We start from the raw sequence: 22,175 nt of genomic DNA on the forward strand, positions 1-22,175 counted from the left end.
AACAGAGGCCCCCTGTATAGCGCAAGGAACTCTACTGAAGACTCTGTAATGACCTAGGTGGGAAAAGAATCTGCAAAAGAATGCACATATATACGGATAATGAAATCACTTTGCTGTGGACCTGAGACTAACGCAACATGGTACATTATACTCTAGTGTAAAACAATTTTATGTATTCTTTTGAAAAATTTATTTAAACATAAAATATAAAAAAGAATGTTAGGAAAAGAAAAAATTTGGAATTAGGAGGGTTGAGAAGGAAATGGCAACCCACTCCAGTGTTCTTGACTAGAGAATCCCAGGGGCGGGGGAGCCTGGTGGGCTGCCGTCTATGGGGTCGCACAGAGCTGGACACGACTGAAGTGACTTAGCAGCAGCAGCAGCAGACTCTAAAGTCCTTTCCAACTCTGTGATTCCACAATACTATTTCACATCTCTCAAAATTGAGCAGCAAGTAACAGGATCAGTGTCAGCCTGGACTGCTAGCATAGGAGCTGCATGTTTTCCATGGGACTTAGAATTATTTCCTCCTTAGAATGAATCCCTTAAAATTGCCAGTATGACTATTTTAATGGTCACTGGCACATACCATGATATGTTAATGGCCCTGGACCTACAAGACGCTTATCATGTCCTCCCCAACTGCTACCCTCCAGCCCCAACCCCACCCCAATTTCAGAGTTCATGGTGCCTCAGTGAAACAGGCAGAATGGAGCCATAATACTTAGTCTGGGTAATTCATCCGTTCTATGATTCTTATTTCAAAAACTATTAGCTAGATTCTGCATCTCTTCAATTTTATGACAAGTGGTAAGGGCTGCAGATCTGATAAAAGTTTGATAAAGCATTTCTTTATCTATCTATATTTTGTACATCTATAATTAGGCAATTCAACAGATCGTGTTAACATTGAAATCTGTCACCAAGGACCAGTGAAGTTCAAAGATACTTCACTGGTTCAGAAAATATCGACTTCTCAAATATGTTAGGGCAGTATTTCCAAAACTTTAGCCATTTACATACCACCTTCAAATCTTTACTATATCTGCATATTACCTGTAATAGTTTTTATTTAATCATTTCCTTAAAATCAATAGTAAATTTATTTTTACTTAGCATCTTCCTGAGCAATAAAATCCATGAAATTATAGATTTTAAAAGCTAGTTGCATTTTCAATGTACCTTGAACTAAGCACAACTCAAATTTTCAAAGTTGGGATATGTGTCACCTAAAATTGGTAGTTTGTATACCATATTTTGGGCAAGTTAAATGAATATGTAACTGATATTTAAGCTGCGATCATCTCTTTCTGTTCTTCAGCCAAAGAGGAATGACAGCATCAGATAATATTCTTACTTTTAAATCTGTCCCATGGAACTCTAGAAACAAAGGACATCACAACATCTTTGTTGTGATTTGCAAAGCAACGTTGCAAAAATAGATGTCACTGTCAATAAGAAGGACTCTCCAGGTGGCTCAGTGGTAAGGAATCTGCCTGCCAATGCAGGAGATGCAGGAGAAGAGACTTTCATCCCTGGGTTGAGAAGATCCCTTGGCGGAGGAAATGGCAACCCTCTCCAGTATTCTTACCTGGAAAATTCCATTGACAGAGGAACCTGGTGGGCTACAGTCCATGGGGTCACCAAGGAGTCGGACACGACTTAGCAACTGAGCACGTATGCACGTCAGTAACGAAGAACAGAGTATAGAGAGAGGCAGCAAATACAGTAAAAATAAATACGGAATTTGTTTACACCAAAAGTTGGAATGTACAGTCCTGTTCAAAGTTCTTCAACCTAGACACTTAAAACTCAGGAAACAAAAGCATTTCCAAGGGACATTTTATTTGGAAAAGCCCTCATTTTCTGAAATAGATTAAAGGACAGGAAAAGCAGTGTATGTGCTGTGTTCTGGGAAAAGGGTCAGTGACATTCTTTTGGAATGGGAAAAGCCATGGAATTTCAGAAATATCTTGAAATGCACACATTTACTCTTAATAAAAATTCCAGCTTCTAAACCCAAGCTTAAAATCACACAGCCCTTGAAGGGAGATTGTTACAGTTTAACAAGTCAGGTGCGCTCATTACACAGTATTATTTTGGGTGGGGTTTTGTAATACCCATCATAATTTGCATATGGCTTTTTCAACTTCAAAAAATATTTATATATATTTATTGTCTCCCTACTTATGCAAGTAGATGAGTATAAAATTCTGGTGTCTTGCTGGGGGAAGAATTGAAGAATTCATCTCAGGCTCAAAAAGATATTTGAAGTAGAAAGTAAATTATTGCTCGAATAATTTAAAGTATTTTGTTTCCTTGAGACTACAGGTTGATAGAATTTGGACAGAAGAGATGCGAAGGGAGACAAATTTTTTTTGGATATAAAGCGGATAGAAAGACTTGGTTTGACAATTGTTTAGGTCTGTGTGTCTTCCAAGTGGTAAATTAACCTACACCCACCCCCTACCCCAAATAATGCATACCATACAGTCACATAATCTGTTGACACACCAATCAGACCTAGGGGAACACAGCTTCTGTGGTACGACTACTATTGCTCGTTTTAATTCGCAGGGAAGAAAGAGGAGAAAGCAAAGAATGTGGAGACCATGCTGAAACATCAGTAAAGACTTGTACAGCAAAAGTGATTACAAGTGAGGAATTAAAGATGTTTATAACAATAAAGTATCAGCCAACCAAAAGCGGATCCTGTTTCTCATAAGAGTGCTAGCTGTACCGAGTTTAAAGAGGCAGAGGCAGATAGATGCGAACGCTACAGAGATGCCATTATGTTGTGACATAAAGCCCCCTCCTTTCCCACCCTGCCTCTTTGCACACTCACCCACCTGCAAATTCCAAACAATTCTAAAGGTGGTTAATCTGTGGCTTTCCAAAGTCATTTGGAGCCTTAATTTTAAATGCTAAAATTGGCGTTTTAATGAAAATGCTTTGGAATGAAGACTCTTTGGAATAGAAATATGAAGAATTTTAATTTTTCTAGATATTTTCCCTCTACATAATACTTCTTTATATGCAGAATTCCCCTCGGTTCGTCCCAAATGAGAAGAGTAATTCTCCAGCCAAAAGTGATAGCTGCTGTTATCACTACCTACATACTCCAGCCAAACGTCCCAGGGTTAATTTTTCAAATAAGTAATCCCAACTACTTAATCAAACACCTCAATTCAGTGATAAATGAAGCCAGATTTTCACTAGCAGCTCTAGCATGCCTCTGGACTTGAGGACTTCATCATTTAAACCTTAAAAAAACCCAAAAAACAAAAAACAAAAACCGTTTCTTTTCTTCTCTTCCTAATAACCTAACACCACTACAGGTGGCCCTTCCCCGGCCCCCACTCCCCCTCCCTTTCTAGGGAGTTTTCAGAAATGCAAATGTTCTGGAAACTCCAAAGTTATTTAAATGTAGAGAAGACCACCGGATGAAAACAGGATCACAATTTAAGAAAATACTTCCTTAAAAATTATTCCTTTATACCCACGTATACTACACTTTTGTCATTAGAAGGCTGATACTCACCATTATCTCGAGGAAGAGGAAATACACTTTAAAGAAGCAAATCTAACTCTTAAAAAGTTAATTATAGCATAAGTTCCCTGAAATATACTGTTTCTCATAAACAGCCTCCATTTCAGGAAGTAGGAATTTAAAAGAAAACATGGCCTGTTATTGTCTCAGAGTCTGTGTAATTCAGCTCGGGGACTTTTCAGCAGTTCTGCGCCATAAGACACTCCCCTTTAGGAATTGCTTTAGTGAAAGGTATTCTGGGAGTTGTATTGCTACAGAGAAGTCCCTTCTTAAAAAAGTGCAAGAAAACTCCTTATTTGGATTGAGTCAGAATGGAGAGCCAGTCCACTGAGAGAATGTCAGTTAGAAGAAATGAGCATGATATTGTTTTTTATCTATTATCAAAAGAAATTCTTGTTAAGGCTCCATTCAGTACTCTTATCTATTTTAGAATCAGTGTGTACAGCTGAGCTTGTCACAGGGACACCTAGATCACCAAGTTTTGGGAGGGTTGAAAAATGAGGTTGGAATTTATCTCATAGAAAATCTCGTCGGTCTGCTGGATTTGACAGTGAGGACTGTCTAATTGCATCACATGGTGGACATCATCCTTCAGTATAAATCTGAGCTCCAAATTCTGACAAAAAATACCAAAAGTACAGGAAAAGGTTGGTAAATGTTTAACATTTTATTGAAAAAATTATTGATGTCAGTACTTTTAATTTTCTCAGTCCTTTCTGAGCCTGCTGGGTTAAAGAAGTATCCAAAAGTGAAGGAATAAAAGATTTCACTAGTAGTAATTTGATAAATCTTGGTAGAGCCCTTTTGATATGTTTCCCCCAAACTGAGAAAGTAAATGACTAATCAAAAGAAAAAAAAAAAAGTTTTAAGTGTTAGTCACTCAGTCATGTCCAACTGTTTGGGGATTCTCCAGGCAAGAGTACTGAAGTGGGTTGATATTCCCTTCTCCAGGGGATGTTCCCGGCCAGGCACTGAACCTGAGTCTCCGGCACTGCAGGCAGACTCTTTACAGTCTGAGCCGCTAGGGAAGCCCTAGTAGAACAATTCACTCTCCCAAACTGGCCCTTCTCTTTCTGCTTCCATAGCCTCTGGCTCTCATAATAAGTGATTGGGGATTCCAGGATCAGATCTACTGGGGATCTCATAATCCACTGGGCTCCTCTAACCAAAAAAACCATATTAGTGTTCTATTGTTACCTAAAAATTAACACAAATTTAACACCCATTAAACAATCTGTTCTATGAAGTAAATATAAAATATTTATAAATGAAGATGCATTTAACTGTCTATAAAATGATATTATAACTAGATGTACATTTTATAAGCATTTAAGAATTTAAAAGAAAAGTTATAAAGGTTCTTTGGTATACAAAAGCAAAAAAAAAAAAAGCAGGCCAACTCCTCTCTCTCCATCCTTCAAGTGCCCTGACAATTTCCTTCTCACCATCTCATCATTGTCTTGAGAGCCTGAATTTTATTGCAGTTCTCCACATGTGAAAAATATTGAAGCATCAAAAAATTAAGTGAGAATTTTCTCTCAGGAGACTTCTTTCATGTGTGTGCTTAGTCACGTTCCATTGTTTGCAACCCCTGTGGACAGGCTTCTCTGTCCATGGGATTTTTCAGACAAGAATACTGGAGTGGGTTGCCATTTTCCTCCTCCAAGGGGTCTTCCCAACCCAGGGATCAAGGTTAGGTCTTCTGTGTCTCCTGCTGTGCAGGTGGATACTTTACCTGCTGGATGCAAGTCTCTGTCCTAGCAGACAGGAGTCCAAGATCCTCCTGCTGGTTTTGAAGTGAGTAGCCATGTTGTGACAGGGCCTGTGAGAGGCCAACAGCCCCATGGCCAGGAACCTGAGTGACACCTGGGAGATGAAAGCGACCCAGATGCCAGCTAACAAGAAAACAAGGGACCTCAGTTCTACAACCTCAAGTGAATCCCACCAACAACCACATGAACCAAGAAGAAAGAAAGAAAATAAACAAGCTTCTAAAAGCAACACAGCCTACTTGTTGTGGGAAAGAGAGTAGGGTATGAGAGGATGGTCACATCCCAGGTCACATCTGAGTCCCTGGGAGAGCTGCCAAGTGTGAGTTCTTGGCTTCACAAAACCAGGCCATCTCATAGGGCAAGAGATGGCAAGGTGTGGGGTTATCTGTTCTTATAGGGGAGGGTATTTCTTAGGCTAATAAGTGGGAGGAGCATTCCAGCTATTTGGGAGAAGGGGTGGGGATTTCTAAGAATTGGCCCCCTGCCCACTTTTTGACCTTTATGGCTGGCCTTGGAATGAACATGGCGCCTGTGGGTGTGTTATCTCGCTTGCTGACGTGTAACAGTGGAAGTTGACTCGTCCGCCATCTTGGACCTATTTGGTTCTCTTTAGTTCCTGATGTGTTCTTGGATTATGTCATTCCTTTAATGGTTGCGCCCTGCCCCCTTCTTGTCTCATGACCAGCATCTTGATTATAACCTTACGAGACCCTAAGCAGAGGACCCAGCTAAGATACACTCAGATTCTAGATCCATAGAAACTGTGGTATAGGAATTATATATTGTTTCAAACCACTAAATTTGGGGTAATTTGTCATGCTACGATATATAACTAATGCACATATGATAATCTCCTTCAAACTCCAATAACAATTATTCTCGCAAAAAAGGTTTGTGTTGCTAGTGCTATTTTCTTTCTCCATTAGAGGAGAGAATATAACTGAATAATTTATAGATGTGTACATCTTTAATTCAAAACTTTAATGTAGAATATAATTCTCCATGTATGAGTCTCAAAACATAAATTAGTTGAATTCAACATTAAAAAAAATACCATTATCTTGGTACTTGAAAATTGAAGAGTATGCCCTCCCAAATCACTTCATTGTTATTTTTTTAATAAAGATTTTATTTTTAAAAGTTCAGAAGTGCAAAATTATTGCGAAGATAATAGAGAATTACTGTATACCCCACTCCTAGTTTCTGGTGGTGTTATATCTTATGTTGGGGTGGTACATTTTTCACAATTAGTGAATAAATATTGAATATTATTATTAACTAATAAAAGCGTCCCTGGTGGCTCACACGGTAAAGCATCTGCCTGAAATGCGGGAGACCCAGGTTTGATCCCTGGGTTGGGAAGATCCCCTGGAGAAGGCAATGGCACCCCACTCCAGTACTCTTGCCTGCAGAATCCCATGGATGGAGAAGCCTGGTAGGCTACAGTCCATGGGGTCGTGAAGAGTCGGACACGACTGTGCGACTTCACCTTCACTTTACCTGCTGAGCCATCGGGGAGGCCCAAGAACACTGGAGCAGGTTGCCATTTCCTACCTCAGGGGAAATCTCCCAACCCAGGCGATGCACCTGTGTCTCTTGCATCTCCTGCATTGGTAGGAGGATTCTTTACCCCTGGAGCCACCTGGGAAGACTTGGTTTTTCTTAAAAACAAAACAAAACAAAACTCTGTGTGTGTGTGTGTGTGTGTGTGTGTGTGTGTGTGTGTGTGCATGTAGCCATATTGCATGCAAATGAGACTGAAATTCAAACAGTTTGGAAAAGCACCCAATGAAAAATCTGTTCCATGTCCACCTTCTCTGTCTCTCAAATTCTTTCTCTCAGATTAACCGATATTACAGCTCCATTTCTTGGATCTCTTTGTAGATCACGCGTTTACAGACATCTCCCCCCTCATCACCACAGTTATAGCATTTTTGTTCTGCACTTTGGTTTTTTGCTTTAGCGGTGCATCCAGCAGATCTTTCCACTTAGATCTAAATTGTTTTAACTGCAGTCGTTTAACCCCACAAACAGCGAGAAAGTGAAGTCCAGAGTAGCTTTTCTTCATTCTCAATACTTTGGACCTACTCTTGTCCCCCATTTAGGGGACAATGGGAAAAGAGCTGAGTTATCTCAGTTGATCCCGAACGTTTTCACAGGCTGGCAGAGAGGATCAGCCTGAGAAGGGGCACTTCTGAACTGAGTTAATCCGAATCTGAACATCTGAGCTGGACTGGGTAGAGTTAGATGAGTCTGTATCCAAGATGCTTTGAGTGCATTGAGCAGAGGGGAGTATCATAGAACCTGCTTATGAAGCAACACAAAAAAGCACCACTTTCTAATTTCTTCTTTATCGTGTGTGATTGCTCAGTTCAGTTCAGTTGCTCAGTTGTGTCCGACTCTGCAACCCCATGAACCGCAGCACGCCAGGCCTCCCTGTCCATCACCAGCTCCCGGAGTTCACTCAGACTCACATCCATCGAGTCAGTGATGCCATTCAGCCATCTCATCCCGTCGTCTTCTTCTCCTGCCTTCAATCTTTCACAGCATCAGGGTCTTTTCCAATGAGTCAGTTCTTCACATCAGGTGCCAAAGGACTGGAGTTTCAGCTTCAGCATCAGTCCTTCCAATGAATATTCAGGACTGATTTCCTTTAGGATGGACTGGTTGGATCTCCTTGCAATCCAAGGGACCCTCAAGAGTCTTCTCCAACACCACAGTTCAAAAGCATCAATGCTTTGGTGCTCAGCTTTCTTTATAGTCCAACTCTCACATCCATACATGACTACTGAAAAAACCATAGCTTTGACTAGATGGACCTTTGTTGACAAAGTAATGTCTCTGCTTTTTAATATGCTGTCTAGGTTGGTCATAACTTTTCTTCCATGGAGCAAGCATCTTTTCATTTCATGGCTGTGGTCACCATCTGCAGTGATTTTGGAGCCCCCCAAAATAAAGTCAGTCACTGTTTCCATTGTTTTCCCATCTATTTGCCATGAAGTGATGGGACCAGATGCCATGATCTTCATTTTCTGAACGTTGAGTTTTAAGCCAACTTTTTCACTCTCCTCTTTCACTTTCATCAAGAGACTCTTTAGTTCTTCTTTGCTTTCTGCCATATGGGTGGTGTCTTCTGCACATCTAAGGTTATTGATATTTCTCCTGGCAATCTTGATTCCAGCTTGTGCTTCATCCAGCCCAGTATTTCTCATGATGTACTCTGCATATAAGTTAAATAAGCAGGGTGACAATATTCAGCCTTGACGTACTCCTTTCCCTATTTGGAGCCAGTCTGTTGTTTCATGTCCAGTTCTAACTGTTGCTTCTTGACCTGCATACAGATTTCTCAGGAGGCAGGTCAGGTGGTCTGGTATTCCCATCTCTTTCAGAATTTTCCACAGTTTATTGTGATCCACACAAAGGCTTTGGCATAGTCAATAAAGCAGAAATAGATGTTTTTCTGGAACTCTTCCTTTTTCGATGATCCAACAGATGTTGGCAACTTGATCTCTGGTTCCTCTGCCTTTTCTAAAACCAGCTGGAACATCTGGAAGTTCATGGTTCATGTGCTGCTGAAGTCTGGCTTGGAGAATTTTGAGCATTACTTTGCTAGTGTGTGAGATGAGTACAATTGTGTGGTAGTTTGAACATTCTTTGGCATTGCCTTTCTTTGGGATTGGAAAGGACACTGACCTTTTCCAGTCCTGTGGCCACTGCTGAGTTTTCCAAATTTGCTGGCTAATTGAGTGCAGCACTTTCACGGCATCATCTTTTAGAATTAGAAATAGCTCAACTGGAATTCCATCACCTCCACTAGCTTTGTTCGTAGTGATTCTTCCTAAGGCCCACTTGACTTTGCATTCCAGGGTGTCTGGCTCTAGCTGAGTGATCACACCATCATGGTAATCTGGATCATGAAGATCTTTTTTTGTATGGTTCTGTGTATTCTTGCACCTCTTCTTAGTATCTTCTGTTTCTGTTAGCTCCATACCATTTCTGTCCTTTATTGTGCCCATCTTTGCATGAAATGTTCCCTTGGTATCTCTAATTTTCTTGAAAAGATCTGTAGTCTTTCCCATTCTATTGTTTTCCTCTATTTCTTTGCACTGATCACTGAGGAAGGCTTTCTTATCTCTCTTTGCTATTCTTTGGAACTCTGCATTCCAGTGGGTGTATCTTTCATTTTCTCCTTTGGCTTCTGTGTCTTCTTTTCTCAGCTATTGTAAGGCCTCCTAGGACAACCATTTTGCCTTTTTGCATTTCTTTTTCTTGGGGATGGTCCTGATCACTGCCTCCTGTGCAATGTCACGAACCTCTGTCCATAGTTTTTCAGGCACGCTATCAGATCTAATCCCTTGAAAATATTTGTTACTTCCACTGTATAACGTAAGGGATTTGATTTAGGTCATACCTAAATAGTCTAGTGGTTTTCTCTACTTTCTTCAGTTAGTAGCCTAGGAATGCTTAAACCATCCAGAAAGCATTTTGCTTACTCTGCGTATCTGTGAGCAACACTCACAGTATCTGGCTGTGTCAAATGAAGTTACAACCAAGGTTTGCTATTGTTGTTGTTTAGCGCTAAGTCATGTCTAACTCTTTTGCAGCCTCATGGACTGTAGCCTGACAGGCTCCTCTGTTCATGAGATTTCCCAGGCAAGAATACTGGAGTTGGTTGCCATTTCCTTCTATAGGGGATCTTCCTCACGCAGGGATCAAACCTGAGTTTCTTGCTTAGCAGGAAGATTCTTTATCACTGAGCCACCTGGGAAGCTCTAACCAAGCTTTAAAGCCACCTCAAGTCTTCCTTCATTAAACTTACTGGAAAGGAGTTTAATTCAAAATATATTGACAGTCCATGAGTAGTTGTGAGTGCAAGAGAAAGTGCTTGAAACTTCAGAATTGAAGAATGGATTTGTCAAAATAGCAAAATCACATTGGAACCAAAACAAAAATTGTTTTGTTCCTTTCCAGAGAGAAAATCTGCAAATAAGAGGGCCTCAAAAGTGACTTTTAGCACGTACCTTCTCACGAGCACATTTGTGAGCACGTACTAGAATTCTTACCTTTCTTCAGTCTGATGTTACTTTGGCTGAAGTATTTTCACAGGGCACTTCTTATGATTCATTGTTCTCAGAGAAATCATAGCTTGAGATGACTTTATTTTATAAACCTTTTCCTGTAATAGCTAGTAAACCTCCACCACAGAAAGTCCTACTGTATTCCTTCAACAGCAAAGGCATTTTCTTTATCAAAGAATGATTTCATGTTTTTCTGTAAACGCTACTGTTACTCTATTTAAACTCTGACCCTGAATAACAATAAAACAAGTAAAACCTGTAGCAAAACTTCAAAATAACCTCTTCTTTTAAAAATGCTTTTAGTGATTTTATACAAACAGAAGCAGTAACAAAGTAAAGCACACACTGCAAATTACTTTGCCTAATTTAGATACCAGTGATTTAAAATCTCCTTTTTAAAGTGAAGTACAAATAACTTATGATACTATATGAGTTCCAGGCATACCAGAGAATGATTCGATATTTTTACGTTTTATGAAATGATCACTCTGGTAAGTTCAGTTACCATTTGCCAACTAAGTTATGACATTGTTTATTGTATTCCCTATCTTGTACATTCTATCTCTGTGACTTATTTATTCTATAACTGGAGACTTATAAAACATACCATAACCAGGATGTTCTCTGTATCTATGAGTGTTTCCATTTTTACTGTTTTTTTTTTTCTTTTCCAGATTCCACATATAAGTACAATTATACAGTATTTGTCTTTCTCTGTCTGACTTAGACCATGTAGCATAATGCCTTGTAGGTTCATCCATGTTGTCATAAATCCCAAGATTTCTTTCTTTTTATGACTATGTTACATTGTAAATATTTACCATATCTTCGTTATACATTCATCTACCAGTGGACACTTAGGTTGCTTCTCCATCTTCGTTACTCTAAATAATGCTGCAATGAACATTGGGGGTGCATATACCTTTTCAAATCTGTGTTTTGTTTCCTTTGGATCAACATCCAGGAATAGCAATGTTGATCTGTATGGCAGTTCTATTTTTAACTTTTGTGGACTCTATACTGATTCCCATAGCGGCTGCACCAATTTAAATTTCCATCCACCATTCATGAGTGTTTCCTTTTCTCCAAATCCTTGCCAATACTTATTTGTTGTTTTTCTGATAATAGCCATCCTGACAGATATGAGATGATATCTCACTGTAGTTTTGATTTGCATTTCTCTGGTGATTAGTGATGCTGAGCTTTTTTTCACTTGCCTGTTGGCCATCTGTATGTCTTCTTTGAAAGAATATCCATTCAGGTCTTCTATATGTTTTTAATTGGATTGTTTGCTTTTGAAAATAAATGTTATTATAAGTTATATGAGTTCTTTGCATATGTTGAATGTAAGCTCCTTATCAGATACGTCATTTGCAAGTATCTTCTCCCACCGACTATGTTTCCTTTTTGGTTTGTGATGGTTTCCTTCACTGTGCAAAACCTTTTTAGTTTGATGCACGCCCATTTATTTTTGCTATTGTTGCCCTTGCCTGAGGAGACAGACCCTGCCCCCCGCAACTCTCTCACAAATATTGCTAAGACGAGTGTCAAAGAATGTAATGTCTATGTTTTCTTCCCGGAGTTTTAGGTTTCAGGGCTCACATTTAAGTTTTTAATCTATTATGAATTTATTTTTATATTTGTTGTAAGAAAATGGTCTGGTTCTATTCTCTTGCATGTAAACCATCCTGTTTTCCCAACATAAATTATTGAAGACATGCTCTTTTCCTCTTTGTATATTTTTGCAGCCTTTGTCTAGATTAATCGGCGCAGGGGCTTATTTCTGGACTCTATTCTGTTACATTGATCTATGTGTCTGTTTTTGTGCCAGCACCATACTGTTTGTTTTTTAAAAAGGCATTCACTCATTTTACTTTTTTAACTAATTAATTTATTCTCTGCTGCTGTGTGTGGACTTTCCCTAGCTGCGCTGAGTGGGGGCTACTCTAATTCGGTGCATGGGCTGCTCTTCACTGGGGCTTCTCCTGTTGCCAACCACAGGCTCTAGGCACACAGGCTTCAGTAGTGGTGGCACATAGGCTTATCTGCCCCACAGCATGTGGAATCTTCCCAGACCGGGGACTGAATCCATGCCTCCTGCCTCGGCAGGTGGATTCTTAACCACTGGACCACTAGGGAAGTGCAGTACCATACTGTTTTGATTACTGTGGCTTTGTGGTATAGTTTGAAACCAGGAGTTGTAGCCAGCACCAAACGTCTCTTCAAACATTTAAGGAACAAAAACTTTTCAAAGGTGCACTCTTGGCTGTTTCTCAACTCACACAAGACATTTTTGGTTTAAGGCCCATTATTTTTAACCAGTTGTCAGAGGGAGAAAACGATCACTGAGCTTAGAGTCTGACCTGGAATTGAAGGCTTATTCAAATTTCATTTTGGATAATTTAGCAAATCAAATAAATCATCTTATAGGACAGAGAAGCGTGGAATAATGTTCAGCATCATGAATTTTATCATTTAATTTTATCTATTCATCAATAGCATGGAGTTAAATAATCCTTTGCAATTTATAGAGCATTTTCATATCTTCTTTGATTTTAAAGGTTAGAGATCAGATGCTGCAATTCAGATAACATTATTTTATTGTGTGACTTTATTGGTGTAGTCAAATTGCATGTCTTATCTTCCACCTGCTCTAATGTTCTTGGACAGAAAAAAGGTAGTGACTGTCTCTCAGGGATTAACAAACAAAACGCAGCCTTACAGGAATCTGCTTCACTTACAGATGCACTCATCCTTCCTCAGCTTTATGGTTCTTGATTATATGTAACTCTGAGAGCTCAATACCTAACCCCTCCTCAGAACCTCTTTATCAAGTGGTGAAGCAAGAGCAAGCATCACCGTTGTTTTATTGCTAGAGAAATGGACCCATAAACAAGCACTCATGGAGTCAAGGGTGGAACCCAGACAAATGAAAGGCTTTCACCAGACATTTACCAGAATTGATGGGCGGTTTCCCAAGCCCTGAAGTAAATAGGCCAGTACGACCTTGGCCGCTGTTCTGGGTCCTTTTCCTCCTGTCTCCCTCTAGACACCTATTGTCTTTAGGCTCTCTCCACCTTTAGCTCATCGCAAATCTTCTCCTTGAGGCAGGAAAAGAGTATCACCTTGTTCACCCTAAGTTCTATAAGTCTCTTGGGAGGTTGTGTTTCCTGTTGCGCCAAGTATCAGCCCTTACTTTTGGAACCCGGGACCCTGGGTGTTGAGTGAGGAGTCCCTTCAGGTGGATGGCGGGGAGAGGAAGCCCCTGGATGCTCGGGTGTAAGGTGAGGGCACCATGGGGTAGCAAGAGAGAGCTTAGGAGCTCTGCTAAGTCACTTCAGTCGCGTCCGACTCTGCAACCTCATACGCGTCAGCCCACGAGGCTTCCCCGTCCCTGGGATTCTCCAGGCAAGAACACTGGAGTGGGTTGCCATTTTCTTCTCCAATGCAGGAAAGTGAAAAGTGAAAATGAAGTCGCTCAGTCGTGTCCGACTCTTCGCTACCCCATGGACTGCAGCCCACCAGGCTCCTCGGTCCATGGGAGCTCTGGGGCAAGTTTAAATATTGCTGCTCCTCACCGCCCCCCAGAAACCTAACCACTTTCTGGGCCTCAGTTTACTCATCTGTCAGGGGGACCTACTCTCCCGACTGTGAAGATTAGAAAAGAATAATGCGGGCCCTGCACCTGGCTTGCTTGCTAGGTTAATTCAGCTCTTCTCTCCCCACCCTTGGCAGTGTGTTTGTTTGGGGGGGAGGGGTGCCGGAGAAAGTCGCCCTTACTGTTACGGTGATCGCGTCCCCTTTTCAAAACTCACATCCTCTTCGGAGGGGCCCTTGATTGGCAAGCGGGGTCCCCGCCAGGTTTACCACGCTTTACACCCGACCTGGGGGCTGGGCTTTTGGTCTGAAAGGCGGCTGGGGACGCGCAGAAGGCGCCAGAGCGGAGCAGGGGCGGGGTGGGCGGACGGCGCCGCGGATTCCCGGAACCTCGGCGCTTTCAGTTTACTTAAGGGTTGCGGGGAAGGGGCGCACTCGGCCGGTCGGTGGAAGGAGTCGCCGCGCGCGCCGGGCCTGGAGCCCGCAGTTTCCGTAGCCCCTGTAGCCCCCGACTGGGCCGCGTCTGCGTCCCTCTCCCCCTCGGTCCCGTCTCCCCGTCCCCCACCCCAAGCCCCCTGCGCGGTAGGCGCGGCGCAGCGGGCGGGCGCCCTCCCCGGCTGCGGCGCGGTGAGCGAGCGCGGCGGTCTGCGTCCCGCGATCCCGGGCCTCCGCGGGCTCGCGCGTTAACCCGGTGCGGCGCTGAGAAAGCGAAGCGCAGTTCACGGACACTCGAACCCCAAGGTACCTGCCAGGTGGCGGTCTGGGGGGCGCGGCGGGGGGGGGCGGGCGGTGAAGTGGGGCTGCGTCGTGTCTGCTTATCGCCTGGAGAGAGAAGCTCTGTCCAGGAGCGTTGCAGGGAAAGTCATCACCTGCTCCTCCCGCTGGCTCGGCTGCGAGCAGACGCTCGAGCGATTGTTTACGGCGTGATTTTAGCTTTACAAAATAGAGGAATATTTATAAATGGAGCGGAGGAGCACTGACAGGAACTATTGGGATGCGTGTTCCTTGTACTTTTCTGTGCTTTGCAAAGCCCCCCCCCCCTTTAGTAAATAGAAAATAATTCCATGTATGAAGTGTAGCTCACCGCGCGATTGCGTGTATACCTGCCTTGCTTCAGGCTGCTTGCTGCTGCTACTGCTGCTGCTAAGTCGCTTCAGTCGTGTCCGACCGTGTGCGACCCCATAGACGGCAGCCCACCAGGCTCCCCCGTCCCTGGGATTCTCCAGGCAAGAACACTGGAGTGGGTTGCCATTTCCTTCTCCAATGCATGAAAGTGAAACGTGAAAGTGAAGTCGCCCAGTCGTGTCCGACTCTTAGCGACCCCATGGACTGCAGCCTACCAGGCTCCCCCGTCCCTGGGATTCTCCAGGCAAGAACACTGGAGTGGGTTGTCATTTACTTCAACCCACTCCGTTGTTCAGACTGCTTGGTTAGGAAAATAACGTAATCCGTGGTTTTCTGGGACTTTCTCTAGCTTTCAGATTGAATGGAATTTCTCAAATTTTTTGGAGCTTGAATACACACTGAGCCTCGCAGCGGAAGTCCGCTGCCACGGGGCATCCGACGCAGCAGTTTCGGCTAGAAACAAGCCAATCAGGCAGAGTGGGAGAAAGACACCATCTCCGGGGGGAGAGAAACCTGAGCCTTTACTAAGCCTTTCCTCCTGCTGATTTTGGTTTTTACGACTCTTTTAGCAAGACCTGTTGCTTAACTAAGTATTAATTCTGCTGAATTCTGTTCCGTTTGTCTTCAGAGCGAGACTGCTGGATGATGACCTGGTGCAGGGGGTCAGGATAGCTGTTTTTTGCTGTGCTTCCAAGTTTTCTCTTCCTTTCCTGTTAGCTCAGTGTCAGCAAAGTTATTGTGTTGATTTGTTAACACAAGTATTACTGTATGCCACACATCATTCCAGTGTTTTACAGCTTTTTGATGTCAGAGAACATAGTTTACCAGCTTTGATAATAATCTCGTAACTCCATTTAGTTCGTAAAAATCAGGTGGCTTGTGACCTCCCAGTTGGCTCAGATGGTGAAGAACCTACCTGCAATGCGGGCAGATCAACCTGGGTCTCCACCCAGGTTTGATCCCTGGGTGGGGAAGATCCCCTGGAGAAGGGCATGGCAACCCACTCCAGCATTCTTGCCTGGAGAATTCCGTGGACAGAGGACCCTGGTGGGCTACAGTCCATGGGGTCAACAAAGAGTCAGACACGACTTAGTGACTAATGCTTTCTGACTTTGTAAAGAAAATACTTGTTATATGTTTGAATAGATATTAGATGCAGGTATAAAATCCCACAGGTACAGAGTGTGCAGCAGAACACCTCCTTTCCACCCCCTACCCCAGGTTCCCAAAGCTCCCTCACTATTAAGCTCTTTGTTCTTAGGTTTCTTTGATAACTTAGGCCAAATATATTTGAAAAAGCTACTTTTGAGCACCTGCATGCTAGTGATTATTTAAAAGAGCCACCAATTTTATAATTTTGATTTTTTTGTTAGTGTCTTTTTCTCCTGACCACTCTGAAATGTCAGAGATTCAGGTCACTTTGTAGAGGGAACTTGCAGCTCTGGAAATTAATGAATAGCTTAGTTTCTAAGTTCCCTGAAGGCTGAGACCGTGGTTCACTAACTTTGGAGCTCCCTAATCAGCCACCATAATTACTAGAGACATGCCAACATACGTACATGAGGCTTAAGGATAACTGATACTCACTGTAATCTGGTGCTTCACAGCCTCTTCTACGAGGAGGCAGTAACAGTGCATTTTTCTTCTGAACACTAGATTCCTGGTGTCTTGCCAGTTCTGGCACACCCAACCCGTGGCCCTCTTCCCTGTTGATTGGCTGCTATAGTTTGTGAAGTAAGTAGTGATGTTTGTAGTTGGCAAGAGAGAGTGTGCATTTCTCCTGTGTTTGAATCCTCCTTTTGGCAGGGCTTTGTGACCTGGGCTACCTAGCTAAACCCTCTGAGACTTAGCTCCCTCATCTGTGGCATGGTGATTTTGATGGGTTATTTTGAAAAGCAGATAGTATCAATAACCTCAGATATGCAGGTGACACCACCCTTATGGCAGAAAGTGAAGAAGAACTAAAGGGCCTCTTGATGAAAGTGAGAGAAGAGCGAAAAAGTTGGCTTAAAGCTCAACATTCAGAAAACTAAGATCATGGCATCTAGGCCCAGCACTTCATGGGAAATAGATGGGGAAACAGTGAAAACAGTGTCAGACTTTATTTTTCTGGGCTCCAAAATTGCTGCAGATGGTGACTGCAGCCATGAAATTAAAAGACGCTTACTCCTTGGAAGAAAAGTTATGACCAACCTAGACAGCATATTAAAAAGCAGAGACATCACTTTGTCAACAAAGGTCCATCTAGTCAAGGCTATGGTTTTTCCTGTGGTCATGTATGGATGTGAGAGTTGGACGGTGAAGAAAGCTGAGCACCGAAGAATTGATGCTTTTGAACTGTGGTGTTGGAGGACTCTTGAGAGTCCTTTGGACTGCAAGATCCAACCAGTCCATCCCGAAAGAGATCAGTCCTGGGTGTTCATTGGAAGGACTAATGTTGAAGCTGAAACTCCAATACTTTGGCCACCTGATACGAAGAGCTGACTCATTTGAAAAGATCCTGATGCTGGGAAAGATTGAGGGCAGGAGGAGAAGGGGAGGACAGAGGATGAGATGGCTGGATGGCATCACCGACTCGACGGACAGGGGTTTGGGTGGACTCTGGGAGCTGGTGATGGACAGGGAGGCCTGGGGTGCTGCAGTTCATGGGGTTGCAAAGAGTCAGACATGACTGAGTGACTGAACTGATACTGATGTATAAAGAGCTAGCACTGTGCCTGGCATATGAAAGGCATACAGTAAGTGGCAGTCTTGTTACTGTTGGGCTCTGTAATCATTTCATATGTTCATAAGAAAGGTGAGTGCGTATGTTAGGGAACATCATGGGTCAGTAACTGCTTAGAAGGCGGGTTGATTTGCTGCTCACATTATAAGTCTCTATGGTTGTTTTTGGCCCTCGCCTTTGAGACCCCATGCTTAGCTGTTCCTTCCGTGGCACTGACATGGCATACATGGAAGGAGGAGAGACAGGTCTATCTACATAGTGGTTTTTAAAACCTACCCTTGGAAATAAGCTTCCATGTTACTTCCATTCACATTTCTTTAATATGGTTGACACTGGAGTGGGAAGTATCATTTTTGCAAAGGGTCAGAACCAGTAGGGACAGGTCTGGTAGTGAGGGGCAGCAGATGGTAACACAGTCTACCTCATTGTTGGAGGGTCACAGTTGTGAAACCAGAAGTTCATCAAAAGGTGAGAATTGATTCACTTTATTGATTCAATTTATAAACCAGAATGTCAGATTTTTCCTCTGCAGTGAATAATGTACCTGCCCTGGGTAACTAGGCATTAAGAGCCTGTATAGGGCAACATTTTCTTGAGGGTGGATTTGCTCAAAAGGCTAAATTCTAAGCTAATAGGTTATACAAAGATCACAAGAACAAAAGTTGGGTGCTACCAAAAGATGATATCCAGAATATACTGTGTTTTAAAATCCAGGTCTCCTTTTGAACTGTTACTGTGCAAAGCCCAAGAATGAATTTGAGTGATGGCAGTGTAGCCCGACAAGGCGGAGATCATGATAGATTCTTGCTCTTTTTAGGCTTTTTACTTTTTAACAGCAAATTCTTTTCTTGTCAGCCACTAATTGCATCATCTCATGACTTGTTATAATTATTCTCCTTTAAGCTGTCTGCTTCTTGAATAATGACTTTATTATTGTAATTAAAGTATTTTCAAATCATGGTGATTAACCAGTTCTACCCGCAGTGTGTTAATTCTTGCTGCCTTTGGTTTCATAGCAATTTTTACTACCCTTGCCCCAAGATTTTGAGGATTCTTCTCTTTTTCTGCTTATAGCTGGGCATTTGTTGTCTGATTGGCTAGGGCAATATGATATAATAATGTCAAGAAAGAACCTATTATGAAAGCAAATTAAAAATGTATTTCTAAATCAATAAAAAATTTTGCTTTGTTATATCATTTGCTAAGTCAATAAACTTGAGTTTGATTTTTAGCAATACAACTATGCAAAACAGAAGAAAAGATTGTACTTTAAAAGCAAACAGCATGGAAAGAAAACATTTTGTTTTTTTCCTGTTTAGCAAGCATAATTTTGATAGCAATATCTAATATAGATGGCAGACAAAACCCAGTAAAACTACAGATTACCTTAAGGCTGTTGCTCCCCAAACCCCACGGTAAATATTGTACAGTATTTAAAGAATGCAGGGAGCTCTCAGTATCATTCCATCTACTGATGTAATTTACCACACTAGTTTAAAGGAATTCTGTGCAGCTGTTTAAGACTGAGGTATATTTACAAGTATAGATAAATGGAAAAAAATCACCCACTTGTATTATTAACTGAAAAACATGCAAGGTCTAGAACTAAATACAGTATGTTCCTATTTGTATAAGAAAATTTTTCCTTTGTAGAAAATGTGTATGTCTTTGAAAACAAAGTTTTGCTTGTTGTATAAAGAATTCTGTAAGGATAAAACCAACTTTTACAATGGTTGGCTCTGAAAGAGTAAAAAAAAATGATTAGGTCAGAGAGGGAAGATACTTAAAAAGATCCTTTCAAGTGTTTGAATTTTTAAAATCATGTGCATGTAATTCTTTTAAAGCGAATTAAAATGGCAGTTTTGTGTCAAACCTTTCACAGATTTTAGTAACTAATTGCTGCTTAAACTACTCCACTGACTAAGGTACATACCGTGATGTGGAGGAAAGGTCACCACAGGGCCACGCACTCTAGAGAGATGTGATTAAGAACAGTTAGATTGTGCTGCTTGGGGTAAATGACAGTTTGTCTGTCCAGTCATTAGGAACCACGGACAAAAACAAATAACTCCAGTATGAGTACAGACTATGATATTTAGAACTACCTTGTGGAAATTGATTATTTTTTAAATTAAAAAATTATAGAATAAAATAAACGTTTAGAGCACTTACTATTTTTACCTTTACCTACCAGAAATCTAAGTCAGGATATAAAGGACCAGTGCTGCAGTTACTTGTTTCTAACGTCTGCATTTCTTTAGTCAGGACAATACACAGTAAAAATCACAGAAGCCTTTCTCTGAGTATGACGGTTATTCATGTTGTTCCACCCAAAACACAAAATTCATAATACATTAAATTTTAATTTAGCTAGTGAACTGTAGGTTTTCCTTATATGTATATCCTGAGGATTTAAACCAAAGGGATTTTTAAAAAAAAAATTAATTTATTTTTAATTGGGAGATAATTGCCTTTACCATGTTGTGTTGGTTTCTGCCATATATCAACATGAATCAGTATACATATTTTCCCACCCGCCTGAACCTTCCTCCCACCTCCCACCCCCAAAGCGATTCTTTATTCCTGATTTTCTTTCTAAAGTACAAACAGCTGTTCTATTTGGTCTGGGCCCAAGTCATCCTATCTAAATGAGAAAGGAACTGAAGTTTCTATATGCTTCCCCCCACTAAATCATTTTATCAATAATCATTCCTTGTTATCATCCAGATTATGGTCTTACTGTCAAATTGGAAATGAAAGAGAAGAAAATAGAACGCACTAGTGCATATGGAGCTTGGTATAAGATTTCACATATCTACTAGTTAAATGAAAGCATCTTGCCTATGTATTGTTTTCTTAAAGTCTAAATCAGTTACCTATTGGAAAGCTTTTCATCAAAATATTGGAATCAGAGATCTCAGAATCTGATCTCTGGGGTGAACTAATGTGCTGATTTAATTGTTGCAGGCAGGTCAGATTCCGGTGCTCATCATGTCCAGTTTTGAGGATGTGGACACAGAAGAGACAGTAACTAGTCTCCACATGACTCTTTACCATCCTGGCCACCAGAGAAGTGGAATATTCCAATCAATAAAGTTTTGTAACCGAGAGACACTCCCCACCAGCGAAGTTGTGAAATTTGGCCGAAATTCTAGCACCTGTCGTTATACCTTTCAGGACAAACAGGTTTCTCGAGTTCAGTTTTCTCTACAGCTGTTTAAAAAGTTTGATAGTTCAGTTGTCTCTTTTGAAATTAAAAATATGAGTAAGAAGACCAATCTGCTTGTGGACGACAAGGAGCTGGGCTACCTAAATAAAATGGATCTTCCAGACAAATGCCTGATTAGGTTTGGCGACTATCAGTTCCTGGTCGAGAAGGAAGATGGAGAGTCATTAGAATTTTTTGAGATTCAGTTTTTTTTGTCGATAAGACCACTCCTGCAAGAAAACAAGTGGCTTCCCCAGAAGCCCACACCCGAGTGTGGCAGCTGTTCACCCTGTTCCACTCAAAACAACTCTCCCACGGAAGCGGGTGAAAATGAGTGGTAAATGCTGAAAGCTAAGAGAATTATGAAGGACGAAGCACTCTGTACTCGTTTTACAGGCATTCCACTTACTACGTTTCTTAGTATAGTATTTTACTGTCATTTGTTAAAGCTAAGTTTGAGATCTGGTATTATTGTTTGAAGTCTGCAAATTGTGTTAGTAGTCGATTGAGTCACCCGTTGCATTGCTGGATGTATGAAGAATTTTTCTTAAGTGTATATATGTGAGCATGAATGTACAACATGTATTCTTCATGATGAAGGAACAGTGTTCTCAAACTAAGGTTATGTTCTTTTCTTTTTATGCCGGATTTTGTTCCTATGTTTTGTATTGTTTCATTTTGATTTGTACGTTATCGTCTCTTGGTTTGGTCATGTTATCTCACAGCAGCCATTTGTTTTCAAGGTCAAAGCTACAAGCAAATTATTATGTGTGTTGTAGCCTGTTGGCATTTATAGTACCAGAGTATTAGAACAGGGCATGTGTTTTAGTGTGTGTGCCACTGAGGTTTTAATATGGGAAGACTTATTTGAGCAATAATACCTTGATTTTCTGTGTTTTTTATCTATAGAATTATAGTGTTTATTCCCAAGAATACAGTTCTCCTTTTCTATATTCAGTATCTGAAACTGATACTTTAAATGTTCCAATGAACCACTGTTTAGAATTATTATTTTGTGTACTAACTTAGTTTTTAAATGTACTACAGGGTTTTTAACTCCATGAATTCAAAATTTTAACAACAGCTATGTACCTAATAAAGTCAGAGTCTAATTCTCTAA

The 22,175-nt window shown here is 41.3% G+C and overlaps 2 protein-coding genes across 34 annotated transcripts in view; one reads left to right on the forward strand and one right to left on the reverse strand.

The window, feature by feature from the left end:
- Nucleotides 1-3,709, reverse strand: part of ALPK1 (alpha kinase 1) — a 116,827-nt gene extending 113,118 nt beyond the window's left edge. For 27 of the 32 annotated variants that reach the window (XR_006060246.2, XM_004010032.6, XM_012179492.5 and 24 more), the window contains exon 1: nt 3,542-3,709. The gene's annotated coding sequence lies outside the window, so the exon portion shown is untranslated. Of the gene's footprint in view, nt 1-1,591; nt 1,670-3,541 lie in introns of all 32 variants that reach the window. The other 5 variants (XM_060416771.1, XM_060416773.1, XM_060416774.1 and 2 more) reach the window with 1 other exon arrangement.
- A 10,691-nt stretch (nt 3,710-14,400) lies between these two features.
- TIFA (TRAF interacting protein with forkhead associated domain) lies at nt 14,401-22,175 on the forward strand. 2 transcript variants are annotated; one of them, XM_042251137.2, is made up of 3 exons: nt 14,401-14,738; nt 16,779-16,856; nt 20,815-22,175. In XM_042251137.2, exon 3 carries the CDS (start codon nt 20,839-20,841, stop codon nt 21,394-21,396), a length of 558 nt encoding a protein of 185 aa, XP_042107071.1. In that variant the 5' UTR covers nt 14,401-14,738; nt 16,779-16,856; nt 20,815-20,838; the 3' UTR covers nt 21,397-22,175. The 2 variants fall into 2 exon arrangements, with proteins under 2 accessions (XP_042107071.1, XP_014951858.1); XM_015096372.4 differs by lacking the exon at nt 16,779-16,856.

The sequence above is a fragment of the Ovis aries genome, chromosome 6 (genome assembly GCF_016772045.2).
Source record: "Ovis aries strain OAR_USU_Benz2616 breed Rambouillet chromosome 6, ARS-UI_Ramb_v3.0, whole genome shotgun sequence".
Classification (NCBI taxonomy): domain Eukaryota; kingdom Metazoa; phylum Chordata; class Mammalia; order Artiodactyla; family Bovidae; genus Ovis; species Ovis aries.